We start from the raw sequence: 14,902 nt of genomic DNA, 5'->3' as shown, positions 1-14,902 counted from the left end.
GGCCAGCAGGTTGAAGTGGGGAGTTGAAGTAATGTTATTGTGTGTGCTGTGACTGCGTTCTTCAGTACTGATGTTCTTTTCTACAAAAAGAATCCGGAATATTGCAGTAACTGATACCTTCATTTATAATGTGATAAGTTTGGCTACAAATGCAGCCTTTGACTGCTCAGTGGAATACTGCATGAGTGTGTATGAGGAGAAAGTGAGGACTGCAGATGCTGGAAGAGCACAGCAGGTCAGGCAGCATCCAAGGAGCAGGAGAATCGATGTTTTGGGCATGAGCCCTTCTTCAGGAAGGGCTGCTGCACCTGACCTGCTGCACTTTTCTCGCAACATATTTTCAGCTCTGAGTGTGTATGAGGTCAGAATGTTCTTTTTAAACATCTGTCCAGTCGTCTCATATATTATAAATGAAGGTCCCCAGTCCAAAGAAAAAGTGCATTTGGGAGAAGCTCTTAGGAGTAATGTTTGAAGTGCTGACTGTGATTGGAACATTGTGTATTTGCATTTTAATTTAAGACTTTTTTTTAATTGATTGAAATCAATCCAACCATTACAGTGAATGATTGATGTTAAAGTCCGTCAGATTTGGTTTAAAGATGCAGCAAAGACTACTTGTGGTTTGAAACAGTCTGAAGGTGCACTGAGGTTGTAAGTGCATCAATATGGATGGATTGTGGTCGTCAAAAGTAGTGATCTGCCCCCTGCATTAGCGACACACACTGCAGATAACTGAATACAACTATTTTGGAGAAATATGTCGACAATGTAAAATGGATAAAATATTGTCTGTGCCTGTTTACCTTTCTTCACTATTTTGAAGGTTACACATTCGCAAGATGTTTGAGCATTTCTGGAGAATAGTTGTAGACTAGATGGACCAAATAACCTCTATCTGCACTGTAGGGATTCAGTGATTTTTATTTTATTCTATGAATATGGACTCCTATAGCAACAAAATAAATTAACTCCCTGCGACAAGAGAGAGACGACTAATAGAAAATCTAGTATTAGACTTTTCAACCTTTTAATTCAAGGGATGTGAACAATGTTAGGTCAGCATTTATTACCGAGAGTAATTACATGTTACTTCCATTATTTAACGTGTGAGTTGTCCTTCACCAGACTGACAATATAGTTTTAGGTATATCTAGTGCTAGTTCTGGTATGCCATCCTTCAGTCTTAGTTGTAGAGTTATATCTTCAAACCAGGGTTGATTTCCTCGATTGATGTTGATGGAGTGCGGTCTCTGCTGGGCCATGAGGTTGTAGATTGTGATTGGATGCAATTCTGTTTCTGCTGATGACCCACATTACCTAGTGTTGAGTTCTTGAACTGTTGCAGTTCCTGTGATGTAGGGTCACTCCCGATGCTGTTAAGACATGAATTCAGTGGTTTTGACCAAGTGACAGTGAATAAATGGTAGTAAATTTCCAACTATAGAAGGTGAGGAATTTTAAGGTTGTGTCTGCTACCCTTACCCTTCTAAGTGGTAAAGATCATGTGTTTGAAAGGTTTCTGAGGACACTGCATCTTGCTGATGGTATGCTATGCGTCAGGAATTAAAGGAATAAATGTTGAAGGTGGTGAAAGTGGTGCATCTCAAGCCAGCTAGTTTGTTTTGGATGGTGCCAAGCTTCTTGTGTTGTTTGAGTGCATTCATTGAAGCAAGTGTACTCTGTCATACTCCAGCTTGGGTAAATCTGGAGGCCTTATACTTGCTGCAGTATCCTAACTTCAATCTGATTTGTTGATTCCTTTAACATGTTGCTCCCATTGTTCAGCATCTGAATAGTCTTTCACCAGACTGGCAACATAGCTTTGGGCATATCTAGTGATAGTTCTGGTATACCATCTTTCAGTCTTAGTCAAAGAGTTATATCTTCAAACCAGGGTTGATTTCCTCGCTTGATGTTGGAGTGCGGACTCTGAGCTGTGAGGTTGCAGATTGTGATTGAATGAAATTCTGTTGCTGCTGATGGCCTATAGTCCTTCATGGAGGCCCAGTCTTGAGCTGCTAGCTCTGTTCGAAATCTATCCCATTCAGCACAGTAGTAATGTCCCACAATACAGTGGAGGTCATCTTCACAGTGAAGACGGGACTTTGTCTCTTTAAGAACCATGTGATGCCCACTCCTACCAAAACTGTCGTGAGCAGAAGTGTTTGCAGCAGGCAGATTGGTGAAGGTAAGGTCAAGTATGTCTTTCCCTCTTTGTTCTGTTCTGTCACAACCCAACACAGACCTTTAGATCTTGGCCATCTCAGTCAGTAGTGGTGCTATGGAATCAGCGCTGAAAATGTGTTGCTGGAGCAGCGCAGCAGGTCAGGCAGCATCCAGGGAACAGGAGAATCGACGTTTCGGGCATAAGCCCTTCTTCAGGGCTTATGCCTGAAACGTCGATTCTCCTGTTCCCTGGATGCTGCCTGACCTGCTGCGCTGCTCCAGCAACACATTTTAAGCTCTGATCTCCAGCATCTGCAGACCTCACTTTCTCCTGCTATGGAATCAGCTGTGACCATTGAAATCTTTGCATATTCTGCACACTTGCCACCTCAAGTGTTTCCTCAAAATTGTCTTTGTGAGGAAGTGCTGATCCATCTGATGCTAGAAGCTTGGTGCTATCCAGGACAATGCAGTCAACTTAATTGACACTACATGCACTCCATCCTCCACCTGTACTCATGAGTGTGTTCCATCTAAGAGGTCCACTGCAGCAATTCACCAAAGATCCTTTCGACAGCACCATCCAACTCATGACCTTCACCATCTCGAATGACAAAGGCAGCAATATAAGAACAACACCACCTGCAAGTTCCCTTTCAAGTCACTTACCATCCTTACTTGGAAATATTTTGCTATTCTTTCAGTATTGCTGGGTCAAAATCTTAAAATTGACGGCACCCCCCCCCCCCCCAAAAAAAAAGAAAAGCAGCATTGTGCATCTATTTATAGCATGTGAACCGTAGTGGTTCAAAAAGCTAGTTTGCCACCTCAGGACAAAAAGTACCAGGCAATAAAAGTTGGTGTTGGCAGTACAATGAAAGCAAACTCCTGTGGATGCTGGATATCTGAGATTAAAAACAAAGTACTGGAGAAACTCAAGTCTGGCAGCAGTTGTGGAGAGACAAACAGTTAATGTTTTAGAAGGCTGTCAATAAGGTCCTGCATAATAGATGCAAAATTAAAGTGTGGGCTTGGAGTAATCTATGAAACAGACAGAAGCAGTTGGCAGAAAGAGAACAGTGCAGGAATAATTGGGCTTTTTTTCGACTGTCATGCAGCGACTGGTGGGCTACCACGGGGATCAGTTCTTGGACCCCAGCTATTCATGATATATATTGGCGATTTAGATGAGGTGAAGCTTCAGTTTGTCTTGGATAAGTGCAAAATATTAGCAGATGCTGTATAATATGGATAAATGTGAGGTTGTCCACTCAATCACAAAAACAGACATGCAGATGATTATTTGAATAGTGATAGATTGGGAAAGGAAAATTGTGCAACAAGCCCTGGGCATCCTTGTACGCCAGTTGCTGAAAGTAAGCATGCAGGTGCAGCAGGCGCTGACAAAGGCAAAATGTTTTCATTGATTTATGTATTGTCACATGTGCAGAAGTACAGTGAAAAGCTTAGTTTATGGGCAGTACAGTCTGATCATTGTAAACAAGGACGTACAGATCAAAAAGCCTTAGACAAAACATTATTAGTAATTTTTGTACATTTAGAATTTAAATTTGTAAGCGTACAACTGTTACAAGAAATGTTTGAGTCAGATCTGTAGGAAAAGGGTCGCAGAGTGTTGGTGTCACCTTGAATCCTTCATAATACCGATGCAGGGATGACTTGCTGTAACTGTGCAGGGCATTGTTAAAAACACACTTGGAGTCGTGTGTGCTGTTTTGGCCACCTCATCTGAGGAAGGATGCTCCGGCTATTGAGAAAGTACAGACTGACTCTAAAGATCAGGGTTAGGCCTTTTAGGACAGAGTTGAGAAATGTCTTTACTCAATGATGAGCCTGTGAAATTCTCTGCCACGTGAAACTGAGGTTAAAAACGTTGAAGAATTTCAATAAAGATGTAGGCGTAGTTCATTGGACTAAAAGTATCAAAGGTAATGGGAGAAAGATTGAACAGGGTACTGAGTTGGATGATCACCTGTGATAATTTTGAATGGCAGAGCAGGCTCAAGGCCAATAGCTATTTTTGTGTTTCTGAGTCCATTGTGACTCTTCTTTGGAACTGGTTTTGTTAGTGCTTGCATCACACATTTAAATAAGGAAAGTTGATGCCCTTTCTGAAAAGTTGTCTCTGGTCTGCACTATGAATTGGTTTTGTCTCCACTGCTGCCTGAGTGTTCCCAACATTTTGGTGCAGATGGTATTTGGTTGTAACTGCCTGACTGTGCATGTTTCTCTGGTAAGTTTTAGTTGCCTTTGCTACCAGCACTTTGGTTTAATTAATCGGACTATGACTACAGGGTGTCAATGTAAGATGGTAATTTGTTCATCCAGTATGGAATTTGGGCGAAACGGCTTCCTTACTGCCCAGTGTGTGATTTGATGTGGAACGTATTGTGACAGGAAGGAGGCTTCTGAGGGACAGGGACACTCTGTTGGACTAATTGAGATGAATTACTTGTTTGTGCTGTGAATATTTTTAAGACTGAGGGTGGGAGGCTGTGTCGTATGTTTGCAAAGATTGGTGATAAATAAACTCTAAAGCAAACATCGTAATATGTTTTCTTCCTCTCATTTATTTTTAGTATCTGTGGAACACTGCACTCAGTTGATCAGGTGAGAGTTGCATTTCGTGGCAGTGAGTTAACACTGAGATACAGCTTCATTAAACTTCAACACTGTGTAGAGCAACCTCCAAGCTACACACCAGGGCAAGTGTTGAGTGTGTGACTGTTAATTCCCTTGATGCTTGATTCCAACCTGGATTTAACCTGTATTTCCCAAATGCCTATTTTTTTTAAGGAAATGTTTAATCCCATACTGACCATCTCGTCAAACATGTCCTCATGCTTGCCTGGGAGGGAAGTATTGTCCAGGTTGCAGATGTTAGTTACTGATCCGTTGGATAACTGATCTGCCTTGCCCTGTCCTGTTAGCATGTCTAAAATGGGTTTGAAATCTCTGGGTTCTAGAATGAGATAGAAATCTACAAAATTCTGAAGGGGTTTGACAGGGAAGACACAATGGTTGCTTCCTCTGGGCTGGGAATCTTTGAATACAGGCGATGTGGATAAGGGTCTGATTGTGTGCCACTGAGATGAGGAATGTCTTCACTCAAGGGTTGTAAATCATCATGATTCTCCGCCCCAGAAAATAATCCAATGTTAAATGTATTAAAAGCTGAGAAGCCGGAATTTGTTGTGATGGAGGATTGCGGGATCTGGGGAGTGTGTGGGAAAGTGGAGTTGAAATTGACAATAGGAGAGCATGCTTGGTATATCATATGGTGTACTTCTCCTGTTTGTTATTTCCATAGGTACTGTGAAAATGTTATTTATTTACTGAACCCAACTGAAAGTCAAGCATGAATTGAGCATTGGGCTGAACGGCCAATTTCTGTGCCAGAAGTATTTCTGTCTCCCAAATGATCTGGAAGTCTTATATTGCAGGATGTTTTCACTATCTCTTTATTCTTTCAGTATCTAAACATCAAGCTGACAGACATAAGTGTCACTGACCCAGAGAAATATCCACACATGGTGAGTGCTGTGCACATTTGTTGAGCCTCCTGCAGGAACTGCATTCCATTAAAGTTTCACTCAAGTGGTCAGAGTCGAGCTGACAACAGAAGGGTGTAAGTGGTGGCTGGGACCTGGGGGTCTTTCTCCTGATTTCTGACTCAAAAAATGATTGGTAGTTCTCCTTTGGGAGTTGGACGTAGCCGCATCTCTTCATTTGGAAAGATGATACCAAGCTGAGGAATTTAGCATTAATTCTCCAACGGATGAGTGTTAGACAATTGCAGCAAGAGTATTTAGTTTTGTTCTCTCAAGCAGATTTTTACAGATGTGCTGTTTTGCTGGGTGAGGTTGAGATCAGTAAATTAATTAGCCATAATCTTGAGGTTACAGTTGACCAGAAACTGAACCGGACAAGCCACATAAATACTCATGATGAATTAAGAAATTGAGAGCTCATGTCAGTAATGGTTATCCTGACAACCATCATTTTGTTGCAAAAAACCATTTGGTTCACTACTGGGGAAAAAGTCCCTTTTGTGGTCTGACCTGCATATGATTCCAGACCCACAGCAATGTGGCTGACTTTTCACTGTCCTCTGTAATGACTGAACAGCAAGCCAGTTAATTCAAAGGCAGTTAGGACCATGGGTGACAAAAGGTGACCTTGCCAGTGATGCTTATGTCCCATGATGTACTAAAGAAATTAGGACGTAGTGGAGGCACCGTCTATGGTAAAAGTAAGTCAGGTGTAGAGATGACAATCAAGTGGGTTGGGTGAAAGGAAGAGGTGGATCTGTAATAGCATCTTTAACATTGTAAAGGCTCCTGAAAGTTGCAGAGATTTAGGAGGAGTGAGCCTTGTTATTGAAATGGCTCTTGTTTCCTTTTAAATGATCATTGTTCAGTAGTTTTCACCTCTAGTGTTGCTGGGGAAAAAAGATTTAGTCAAAGCGTTTTATCTTGCATTGTAATACAGACAGCACAGACACAGATCCTTTCGTCCCACCCGTCCGTGCTGACCATAATCCCAATGGAAACTAGTCCCACCTATCTGAGCCAGGTCCATATCTCTCCAAACATTTCTTATTCACGTACTTAGCTAAATGGTTTCTAAATGTTGTGATTGTGCCCATAACCACCACTGCCTGTGGAAGTTCATTCCACACACAAATAACCCTGTGTTTAAAAAAAATAAATTGCCCCTCATGTCTGTCTTAAAGTTTTTTCTCTCTTGTTTAAAAAAAAAGTCCCCTTGTCTTGAAATCCTGCACCCTGGGGAAATGACACCAGCCATTCACTTTATCTCTACCCCTCATGATTTTATAAACCTTTACAAATTCACTTCTCAATCTCCAATGCCCCAATGGAAAAAGACCCAGCCTAGCTTTATAACTCAATCCCTCCCTTCCCGGCAGCGTCCTGTTAAGAAGAGACTGAACCCTCTCCAGCTTCATAATATCTTTCCTATAACAGGGAGAACAGAACTGGACACAGTAATACAGAAGAGGCTTCACCAACATCCTGTACAACTTTAATATAACATCCCAACTCCTTTACTCAAAGATCTGAGCAACGAAGGGAAAAGTGCGAAGTGCCTTAGCTATGCGTGATGAAAACTTAAAAAAATTGTGTATCTGAGTCCCCAGGCGTCTCTGTTCTGCAACAGTACTGAAGGCCAACTTTTAATTGTATAAGGTGAATTGGCCATGCTGAATTACCCATAGTGTTCAGGGATGTGTAGGTTAGGTGTATTAGTCAGTGATAAATATAGGGGAATGGGTCTGGGTGGGTTACTGTTTGGAGGGTCGGTGTGGACTTGTTGGGCCGAAGGGCCTGTTTCCACACTGTAACGATTCTATATCTATAAGTTTTTGTTTTGCCAAAATTCAGTACCTCACTTTTATTAAACAATTAAACTCCATTTGCCACTTTTCAACCCATTAACCTAATTGACATACAAAAGAAAATAGAGTTCAAAAATGGGGATTTTTAAAAAAATTAGTGTTTTATTTCTTTTTATATATACTCGTGGAATGTGGGCTACATTGACTGGGCCTGCATTTATTGTTGAAACTTTATTGCTGGAACAGCACAGCAGGTCAGGCAGCATCCAGGGAACAGGAGATTCGACGTTTCGGGCACAGGCCCTTCTTCAGGAATGAGCAGAGAGTGTTCAGCAGGAGAAGATAAAAGGTAGGGAGGAGGGACTTGGAGGAGGGGCGTTGGAAATGTGATAGGTGGAAAGAGGTCAAGGTGAGGGTGATAGGTCGGAGTAGGATGGAGGCGGAGAGGTCAAGAAGAAGACTGCAGGTCAGGAAGGCGGTGCTGGGCTGGAGGGATTCGGCTGAGACAAGGTGGGGGGAGGGGGGATGAAGAAACTGGTGAAGTCCAAGTTCATCCCCTGTGGTTGGAGAGTTCCCAGTCGAGTTCCCAGTCGAGAGTTCCGACTGGGAACTCTCCAACCACAGGGGATGAACTTGGACTTCACCAGTTTCTTCATCCCCCCTCCCCCCACCTTGTCTCAGCCGAATCCCTCCAGCCCGGCACCGCCTTCCTGACCTGCAGTCTTCTTCTTGACCTCTCCGCCTCCATCCTACTCCGACCTATCACCCTCACCTTGACCTCTTTCCACCTATCACATTTCCAACGCCCCTCCTCCAAGTCCCTCCTCCCTACCTTTTATCTTCTCCTGCTGAACACTCTCTGCTCATTCCTGAAGAAGGGCCTGTGCCCGAAACGTCGAATCTCCTGTTCCCTGGATGCTGCCTGACCTGCTGTGCTGTTCCAGCAATAAAGTTTCAACTTTGATCTCCAGCATCTGCAGACCTCACTTTCTCCTGCATTTATTGCCCATCTCTATTTGCCGAGAGGGTGGTTAAGAGTCAACCATATTGATATGGGTCTGGAACCATGTAAGACGGACAAGGCAATTTATAAGAACTGTCACCTCGGCGAGAGAACTATTTAAGTACTGTATGAGAGGAGACTCCTGATTTAGACTTTACACCTTTTTTCCTTGCAAATTGTCTGGATGAGTGGTATGCAGAAAGTGTCTGGAACCGTGTCGCTATTTAAGTAATCCAACTGATTATCTGCCCTACACTTACCAGCATTAATGCCAAATATTCCTCCTCCCAGCTCTCTGTGAAGAACTGCTTTATCCGGGGCTCAGTAGTGCGTTATGTACAACTCCCAGCTGATGAGGTGGACACCCAGCTGCTGCAGGATGCGGCAAGAAAAGAAGCAATGCAGCAGAAGCAGTGAGATTAAACTGCAGTGTGGACACTATTGGGAAACGGGCGGGATGGAACGCACCAGTTCGGGAACTTATACTGAAACTCAGCTGCCAAGTACCAAACCAGAAAGTGAAATTGAATCAAATTTCTATTTACACATCATTGTCAGTAAATTGGTTGTGTTTATTCCTTTCTCTTTTTTTTCTCTTATGAGGTGTCAGGTAGATTAGGCCTCGTCTCGACCATGTTACATTGCCACAGAAAGGACACAGTTGTGTTTTTCTCTCTTCTATTGCACAGTGATGTAGCTGAGTCAGGATAGCAGTGGTATCCAGTGCTGTTCTTTCAATCTCTGATTGAATCAGGAGAGTGCATCATTTCCTGCGTGTGAATTTCAACTAACTTTCCCTGAGTTCCGCTGTGACCAATGTCAATTTCTTCCCTTTTGATTTTCATCTCTTAAAATTGTTTGGAACTGTTTTTTGGTTTTGCAATCTGTTTGAAAATGTGTTCTTAGTCCCTTTTGAACTTGCATCAGACTTGAAGAATGATTTGATTTGTCACATTTTTTCCAGAATTGTGCTGAGCAACTAAGTTGGGATATTACCCATATAGCTCAATACCTTACCTGTTTTACAATTTTAACAGGTAGCTGAGAGCCACGTGCCCATTCAGAGGCTTGTTTGGTAGCTGAAACGCAGGACAGGAGATCCAAACACTGGGTAGCTGTGCTAGACAAACCCGATAAATTAGCAGAATTACAGGATCTTGTATTAATTAATTGCAAATGATCGAGGCTCAACTTTGGAAGTGATCTTATTATGTGACTAATACTTGGTGCGTTGGAAAATGCACCTTGATAACTTTTCCTGTTTGTTGTTTGCTCCTTAAGCAGTGCATTGGAGATGAGTGAACTAACTCAATTTGTCTGACTGGAGGTACAGTTTTTTTTTAAGGATGTATTAATCTGGTATTTTTGTTGCAAAGAAAGTTGAAAAGCCTTTTGATTTTGTACTGTACAGCTGGGCAACCAATGTGTTTTGAAGTATTGTGATGTAACATCACGACAGAATTAAAAAGAAGTTCAGAACATAATGTTTCAGGCAGTCTGTGTTGAATATTTAACCCTTTCAACTGCACTAAACTGATCATTCTCATGCGAATAGTGCAGATTTAAGAACCATACTGAATGGACATTCTCTCACCAAACCAGAAATAACCAACTGGATTTCATTCTTTATGGCATTTACTTGAATATCAATCTGATTTGGCCCAAATTATGCATGAATTAAGAGGTAAATGATGCTCCATAAGGAAAGGTAAATTTCACTTTGAAGAGTTGATTCAACTAACATACAGCTGGTGCAACTACAAGCATTTGAATCAATCCCTGCATAAGTGTGGCACAATGAAGCTGCAGCCTTCCACAGAATGCTGTTCTTTATTCATGCAGGACTTTGATTCAACAAGAGCTGTCATCTCTGTGAAAGATCTTTTATCTCTTTATTTCCTTTTATTATTTTGGGCTGTGTTGTCAAAAAGGGAAGTGCTGCTTTAAACCAAAGAGATTGTGTAAAGGTATGTTTGCTGTTTTGAAAATCCTGTTTACTCAGGCACTCTGTTACCTTCACCTGAAATGCAGATGAAAAGGATGTACAGGATGGAGCTGATTGGTTCTAAACTATGTGGCAGTTGCTTGACAAGTGTTTTGATTGACCTATGTGGGGGGCGGTGTAGTAGAAACATCTAACCTGCAAAGAACGAGCATCAAAAATGTCTGTCTTGTGTAGGATTGCAGCAAAAGAAATCTCCTGCGACAACCAGCTGGCTGCTTCTCACTTTACGAGTGGTGTAGTGGTAACATCACTGGATTATTAATCCAGAAACCCAGACCATCGTTCTGAGGATAGGGATTCAAATCCCACTAGGGCAGATGCTGAAATTTAAAATTTAAGAAAATGTGAAATAAAAAGCTGGCCTAACAGCAGTGTGTGAACAGTGTTGATTTTTGTCAAAACACTTCTGCTTCACTAATGCCCTTTGGGGAAGGGAATGTGCAACCCTGAGAAATGCTAGCCTGAGATGAACCAGTTTATGTTGGTTGTTTCGACACCATCCACCTATCAGTGAGATAGGTTTCAATCCAGGGTTTGTCGGGGAATGCGGTGACAGAATGGAAATCCTACAACTTTGCATGAACTATGGTTTACCGAGTTACACACTGCCTATTGGGGCAATTGTTTCTGCAGCATTACAACATTTGCACTTCCCTAAACGCTCAAAGAAAATCAGAGCAAGTGACTTCGTCTCAGGTTTACTGTGAGTACTCAGTTTGCCAAGCTTCCAATTTGATCATCCTGCAGCAACTCCATCAGGTTGACATTTACCACGTGAAGCTTCCTGCACGATTGCAACTTGAGTGCTGATGCTTTATTATTGAGAACTGAAATCCATTTTTAGTTGCGCGATGAGAGGCGTTTCTTTAACTGGCCTGTGACCCGGGGAAAAGTTTTGATGTATATCGTGTCAACATGACCTTCCACTGCTAGTTTGTTCATGTGTTGTGGTGAATGAAGCTGTGAACTGAAAAGGCAAAACACTGATAGGGGATTCTTCCCTGAACCTTGAAGGCATTATCTTCAGTTACATTCTCTTTCACTTTTTCTTTCACTTGCCTGTGTTTGTACAAGACAGCAGTTCAGATGATCCCTTTTCCCGTTTCTCTGAAACCTTTGCACCTGAAGGCTGGTGGAATGTGAAATTTAGAGGAAAATAAAGTTTAAAAGTGTGGAACTTGTGAAATCAAAGTACTTTTTAAAATATTTATGTTCATGAACTGTGGTCACTGGCTGGACCAACATTTACTGCCCAGAGGATGGCTAAGATAAACTGTGCTGCTATTAGTCTGGAGTCACATGTAGGTTGTGACAATGGCAGAACTCCCTTCATGATAGGGTACTAGTGAACCCAACAGATTATGACAATCATCAAATTACATTGTCACCATTAGACTCGCTTTCTCATTCCAGCTTTTATTGAGTTTAAATGTTACCACTTGCCCTGGTGGGGTGTAAATGGAAACCCCCCACAGAACATTAGACGGGGGTTTTGGAATGCTAATGCAGTGATACTATCACTCAGACGAAAAGAAAGAGAAAAACCTGTGAAGAGTGTGAGGGAAATGGTTAGAAATCTACGCAAACGCACAAACCTGGAGTCGGCTATTAACCTCCGGAACCTGCTCCGCCATTCAATAAGGTCATCGCTAATCCAATAACTTCACATTCCTCACTCTAACCTTTTACTTCCTTTGTTATCAAACATCTGTTTATCACTGTCTGAAAACAGTGGTTTGGTGGTTAGCACTGCTGCCTCACTCTTGCCCCAGGGGCCCAGGTTTGATTCCAGCCTCGGGTGACTGTGTGGAGTTTGCACGTCCTCCCCATGTCTGTGTGGGTTTCCTCCGGGTACTCCAAAGATGTGTAGGTTAAAGTGGATTGGCCATGCTAAATTGTGCCACAATATCCAGGGATATGCAGGTTAATTGGATTAGCCATGGGAAATGCACGGTTACAGGAATAGACCGAGGGGATTGGTCTGAGTGGGATGCTCTTTGAAAGGTTGCTGTGGACTCGATGCACCAAATGGCCTGTTTCACTACCGTAGGGATTCTGTGAAAAATATCCATGAAAACTGGAGGGGAACCAGCTGGAAACAGGCCGATCCCCTTACGTCACAGTTAGCTCTAATATAACGATGCATTCTTTTTAAAAATAAAACCAGTCTAAATCCCCTTTTCAGGGATATTAAAGAAAAATGCTGCAGGTATGAGAAACCTGAAAAAGGACTAGAAAATACTGTGGATACTGTACCCAACAGATGGAGCAATGTCTTTGGACAGTAAACCAATGTTGTAGGTCATACCTTTTTTCAGAACTGGGTTTGAAATGTTAACTCTATTTCTTCACAGATGCTGTCAGGCACTGAGTTTTTCCAACAATATCTGTTTTGTTTGTTTCAGATCCAGTATCACCAGTTCTTTGTTTAGTTATAGTCCAGCAGAGACACACGCTTCAATCCAACTCATCCACATCAACCAAGCTTCCCAAACTAAACCCACTCTCTGCATTTGGGCCATAATCCTCTTAAATGTTTTCCATTCATGTACCTGTTCAAATGCCTTTTAAATATTGTAGTTATGAGGATTGATTGATGAAGGTGTTGTTTGGCAAAGAGAAGATTAAGCGGGCTCCGTTAAGTGTGTCTGGAATCGTAAGGAGTTCTAGAGAAAATAGAGAAACTCGTTCCCTTTGCTGGAAGGATCAGAAACTGGAAGACACCTATTTAAAGAAATAAAAGAAATTGTAGCAGGAGAAAAAGGCTTTTTACCCAGTGAACCATGAGGATCTGGAATGAACTGAGAGTGAGGTGAAGGCAGGTTTAACTGAGGCTTCCTCCAAAGTAGAATGGGATAGTGATCTGAAGGAAAAGAAAATCAAAAAGTTTGGAGTTTAGAAGAGCAAGAGGCAAATTATTTGACACAGGTGAGGGGTCTTAATCTGATGAATGGAAAAAGGATGCTTCCCTCTTGTGGGAAAATTTTGAATCAGAGTCACTGTTTAAAAATAAAGAGTTTAAGACAGGCCCCAAGATTTATAAAAAGATCCTCAGCAAGTCCAGATTCTTTGGAACTCACTTCCTGAAAAGGAAGAAGCAGATCTTATTGAATGATAGAATAGGCTGGAGGGAAAGAGTGGCCTCCTCCAGACCCTTTACCTGTATTATACATGTGTATGGATGGCTATGGAGAGAGAGCTGGAGGGTTGGTGATATGCGGTTTGGACTGGATGGGTTGTTCTTGCAGAGAGCCAGGGGATGGGTTGAATTGCCTCTTTCCGCATTGTAACCACTTCAAAGTTTGGTATTCCAAGTGCCACACACCTTCTACCTTTCCCAGGTCCTGGCCCAGATTCAGTGCTGGTGGCTGACATCATTCAAGAGGCCATTGGGTGATTATTTAAAGGAATTAATGGTCAAGGATACGGGGAGGGGCAGGAGGATGGCACGAAGCATCTGTTTGGAGAGCCGATACTGGCAGGGTGGGCTGAATGGTCTCTTTGTGCACTGTGCTAAATCTGGGACACCATGCAAGGATCAGTCTTCTGCCTCAAGAATTCATGTTTCTGTGACCAAGGCGAGTTTATAAAGTAATGGAGCTGCACAGCACACAAACAGAAGCTTCAGTCTAACCCATCCATGCTGACCAGGTATCCCAAATGAATCTGGTCCCATTTGCCAGCACTTGGCCCATATCCCTCGAAACCCTTCATATTCATATACCCATCCAGGTGCCTTTTAAATGCTGTAATTGTACCAGCCTCCACCACTTTCTCTGGCAGCTCATTCCATGCATGCACCAACCTCTGTGTGAAAACGTTGCCCCTTAGATCCTTTTTATATCTTTCCCCTCTTACCCTAAACCTGTGCCCTCTAGTTCTGGATTCTCCCACCCCAGAGAAAAGATCTTGTTTATTCCTCCTATTCATGCCCCTCATGATTTTGTAAACCTCTATAAGGTCACCCCTCAGCCTCCGACAGCCCCAGCCTATTCAGCCTCTCCCTGTAGCTCAAATTCTCCAATCCTGGCCACACCATCCTTCCTGTAGCAGGAAGACCAGAATGCACACAAGGTTCCAAAAGTGGCTGAACCAATGTCCTGTACAGCCGCATCATGACCTCCCAACTCCTACGCTCAATGCGCTCACCAATAAAGGTGAGCATACCAAAGACCTTCTTCCCTATCCTGTCCACGCGTCTCCACTTCCAAGGATCCGAAATTAATCTAGTCCCATTTGCCAGCACTTGTCCCATTCCCCTCTAAACCCTTCCTATTCACGTCCCCATCCAGACACATTTTAAACATGGTAATTGTACCAGCCTCCTAAGTTGTGGGTTTGGCCAGAA

At 42.5% G+C, this 14,902-nt stretch overlaps 1 protein-coding gene across 1 annotated transcript; it reads left to right on the top strand.

Moving 5' to 3' along the window:
- Positions 1–2,058: 2,058 nt before the first annotated feature.
- lsm2 (LSM2 homolog, U6 small nuclear RNA and mRNA degradation associated) lies at positions 2,059–10,033 on the top strand. The gene is made up of 4 exons (XM_087979796.1): positions 2,059–2,188; positions 4,736–4,797; positions 5,661–5,720; positions 8,841–10,033. Exons 1-4 carry the CDS (start codon positions 2,059–2,061, stop codon positions 8,964–8,966), a joined length of 378 nt encoding a protein of 125 aa, XP_087835922.1. The 3' UTR covers positions 8,967–10,033.
- The last annotated feature ends 4,869 nt before the right edge of the window (positions 10,034–14,902 follow it).

Source organism: Chiloscyllium plagiosum, unplaced genomic scaffold, assembly GCF_037043375.1.
Source record: "Chiloscyllium plagiosum isolate Xiang-an unplaced genomic scaffold, Cpla_swu_hap1 HiC_scaffold_35, whole genome shotgun sequence".
NCBI classification, from domain to species: Eukaryota; Metazoa; Chordata; class Chondrichthyes; order Orectolobiformes; family Hemiscylliidae; genus Chiloscyllium; species Chiloscyllium plagiosum.
This window is presented reverse-complemented; position numbering and strand designations above follow the sequence as displayed.

Excerpts from the sequence above, each read along its gene's own strand:
- lsm2 (XM_087979796.1), top strand. The coding sequence starts at position 2,059 with ATGTCCCACAATACAGTGGAGGTCATCTTCACAGTGAAGACGGGACTT. Across the intron at positions 2,189-4,735 it reads CAGCAGGCAGATTGGTGAAG|AATATGTTTTCTTCCTCTCA; the intron begins GTAAGGTCAAGT and ends AGCAAACATCGT. Across the intron at positions 5,721-8,840 it reads CAGAGAAATATCCACACATG|CTCTCTGTGAAGAACTGCTT; the intron begins GTGAGTGCTGTG and ends TCCTCCTCCCAG.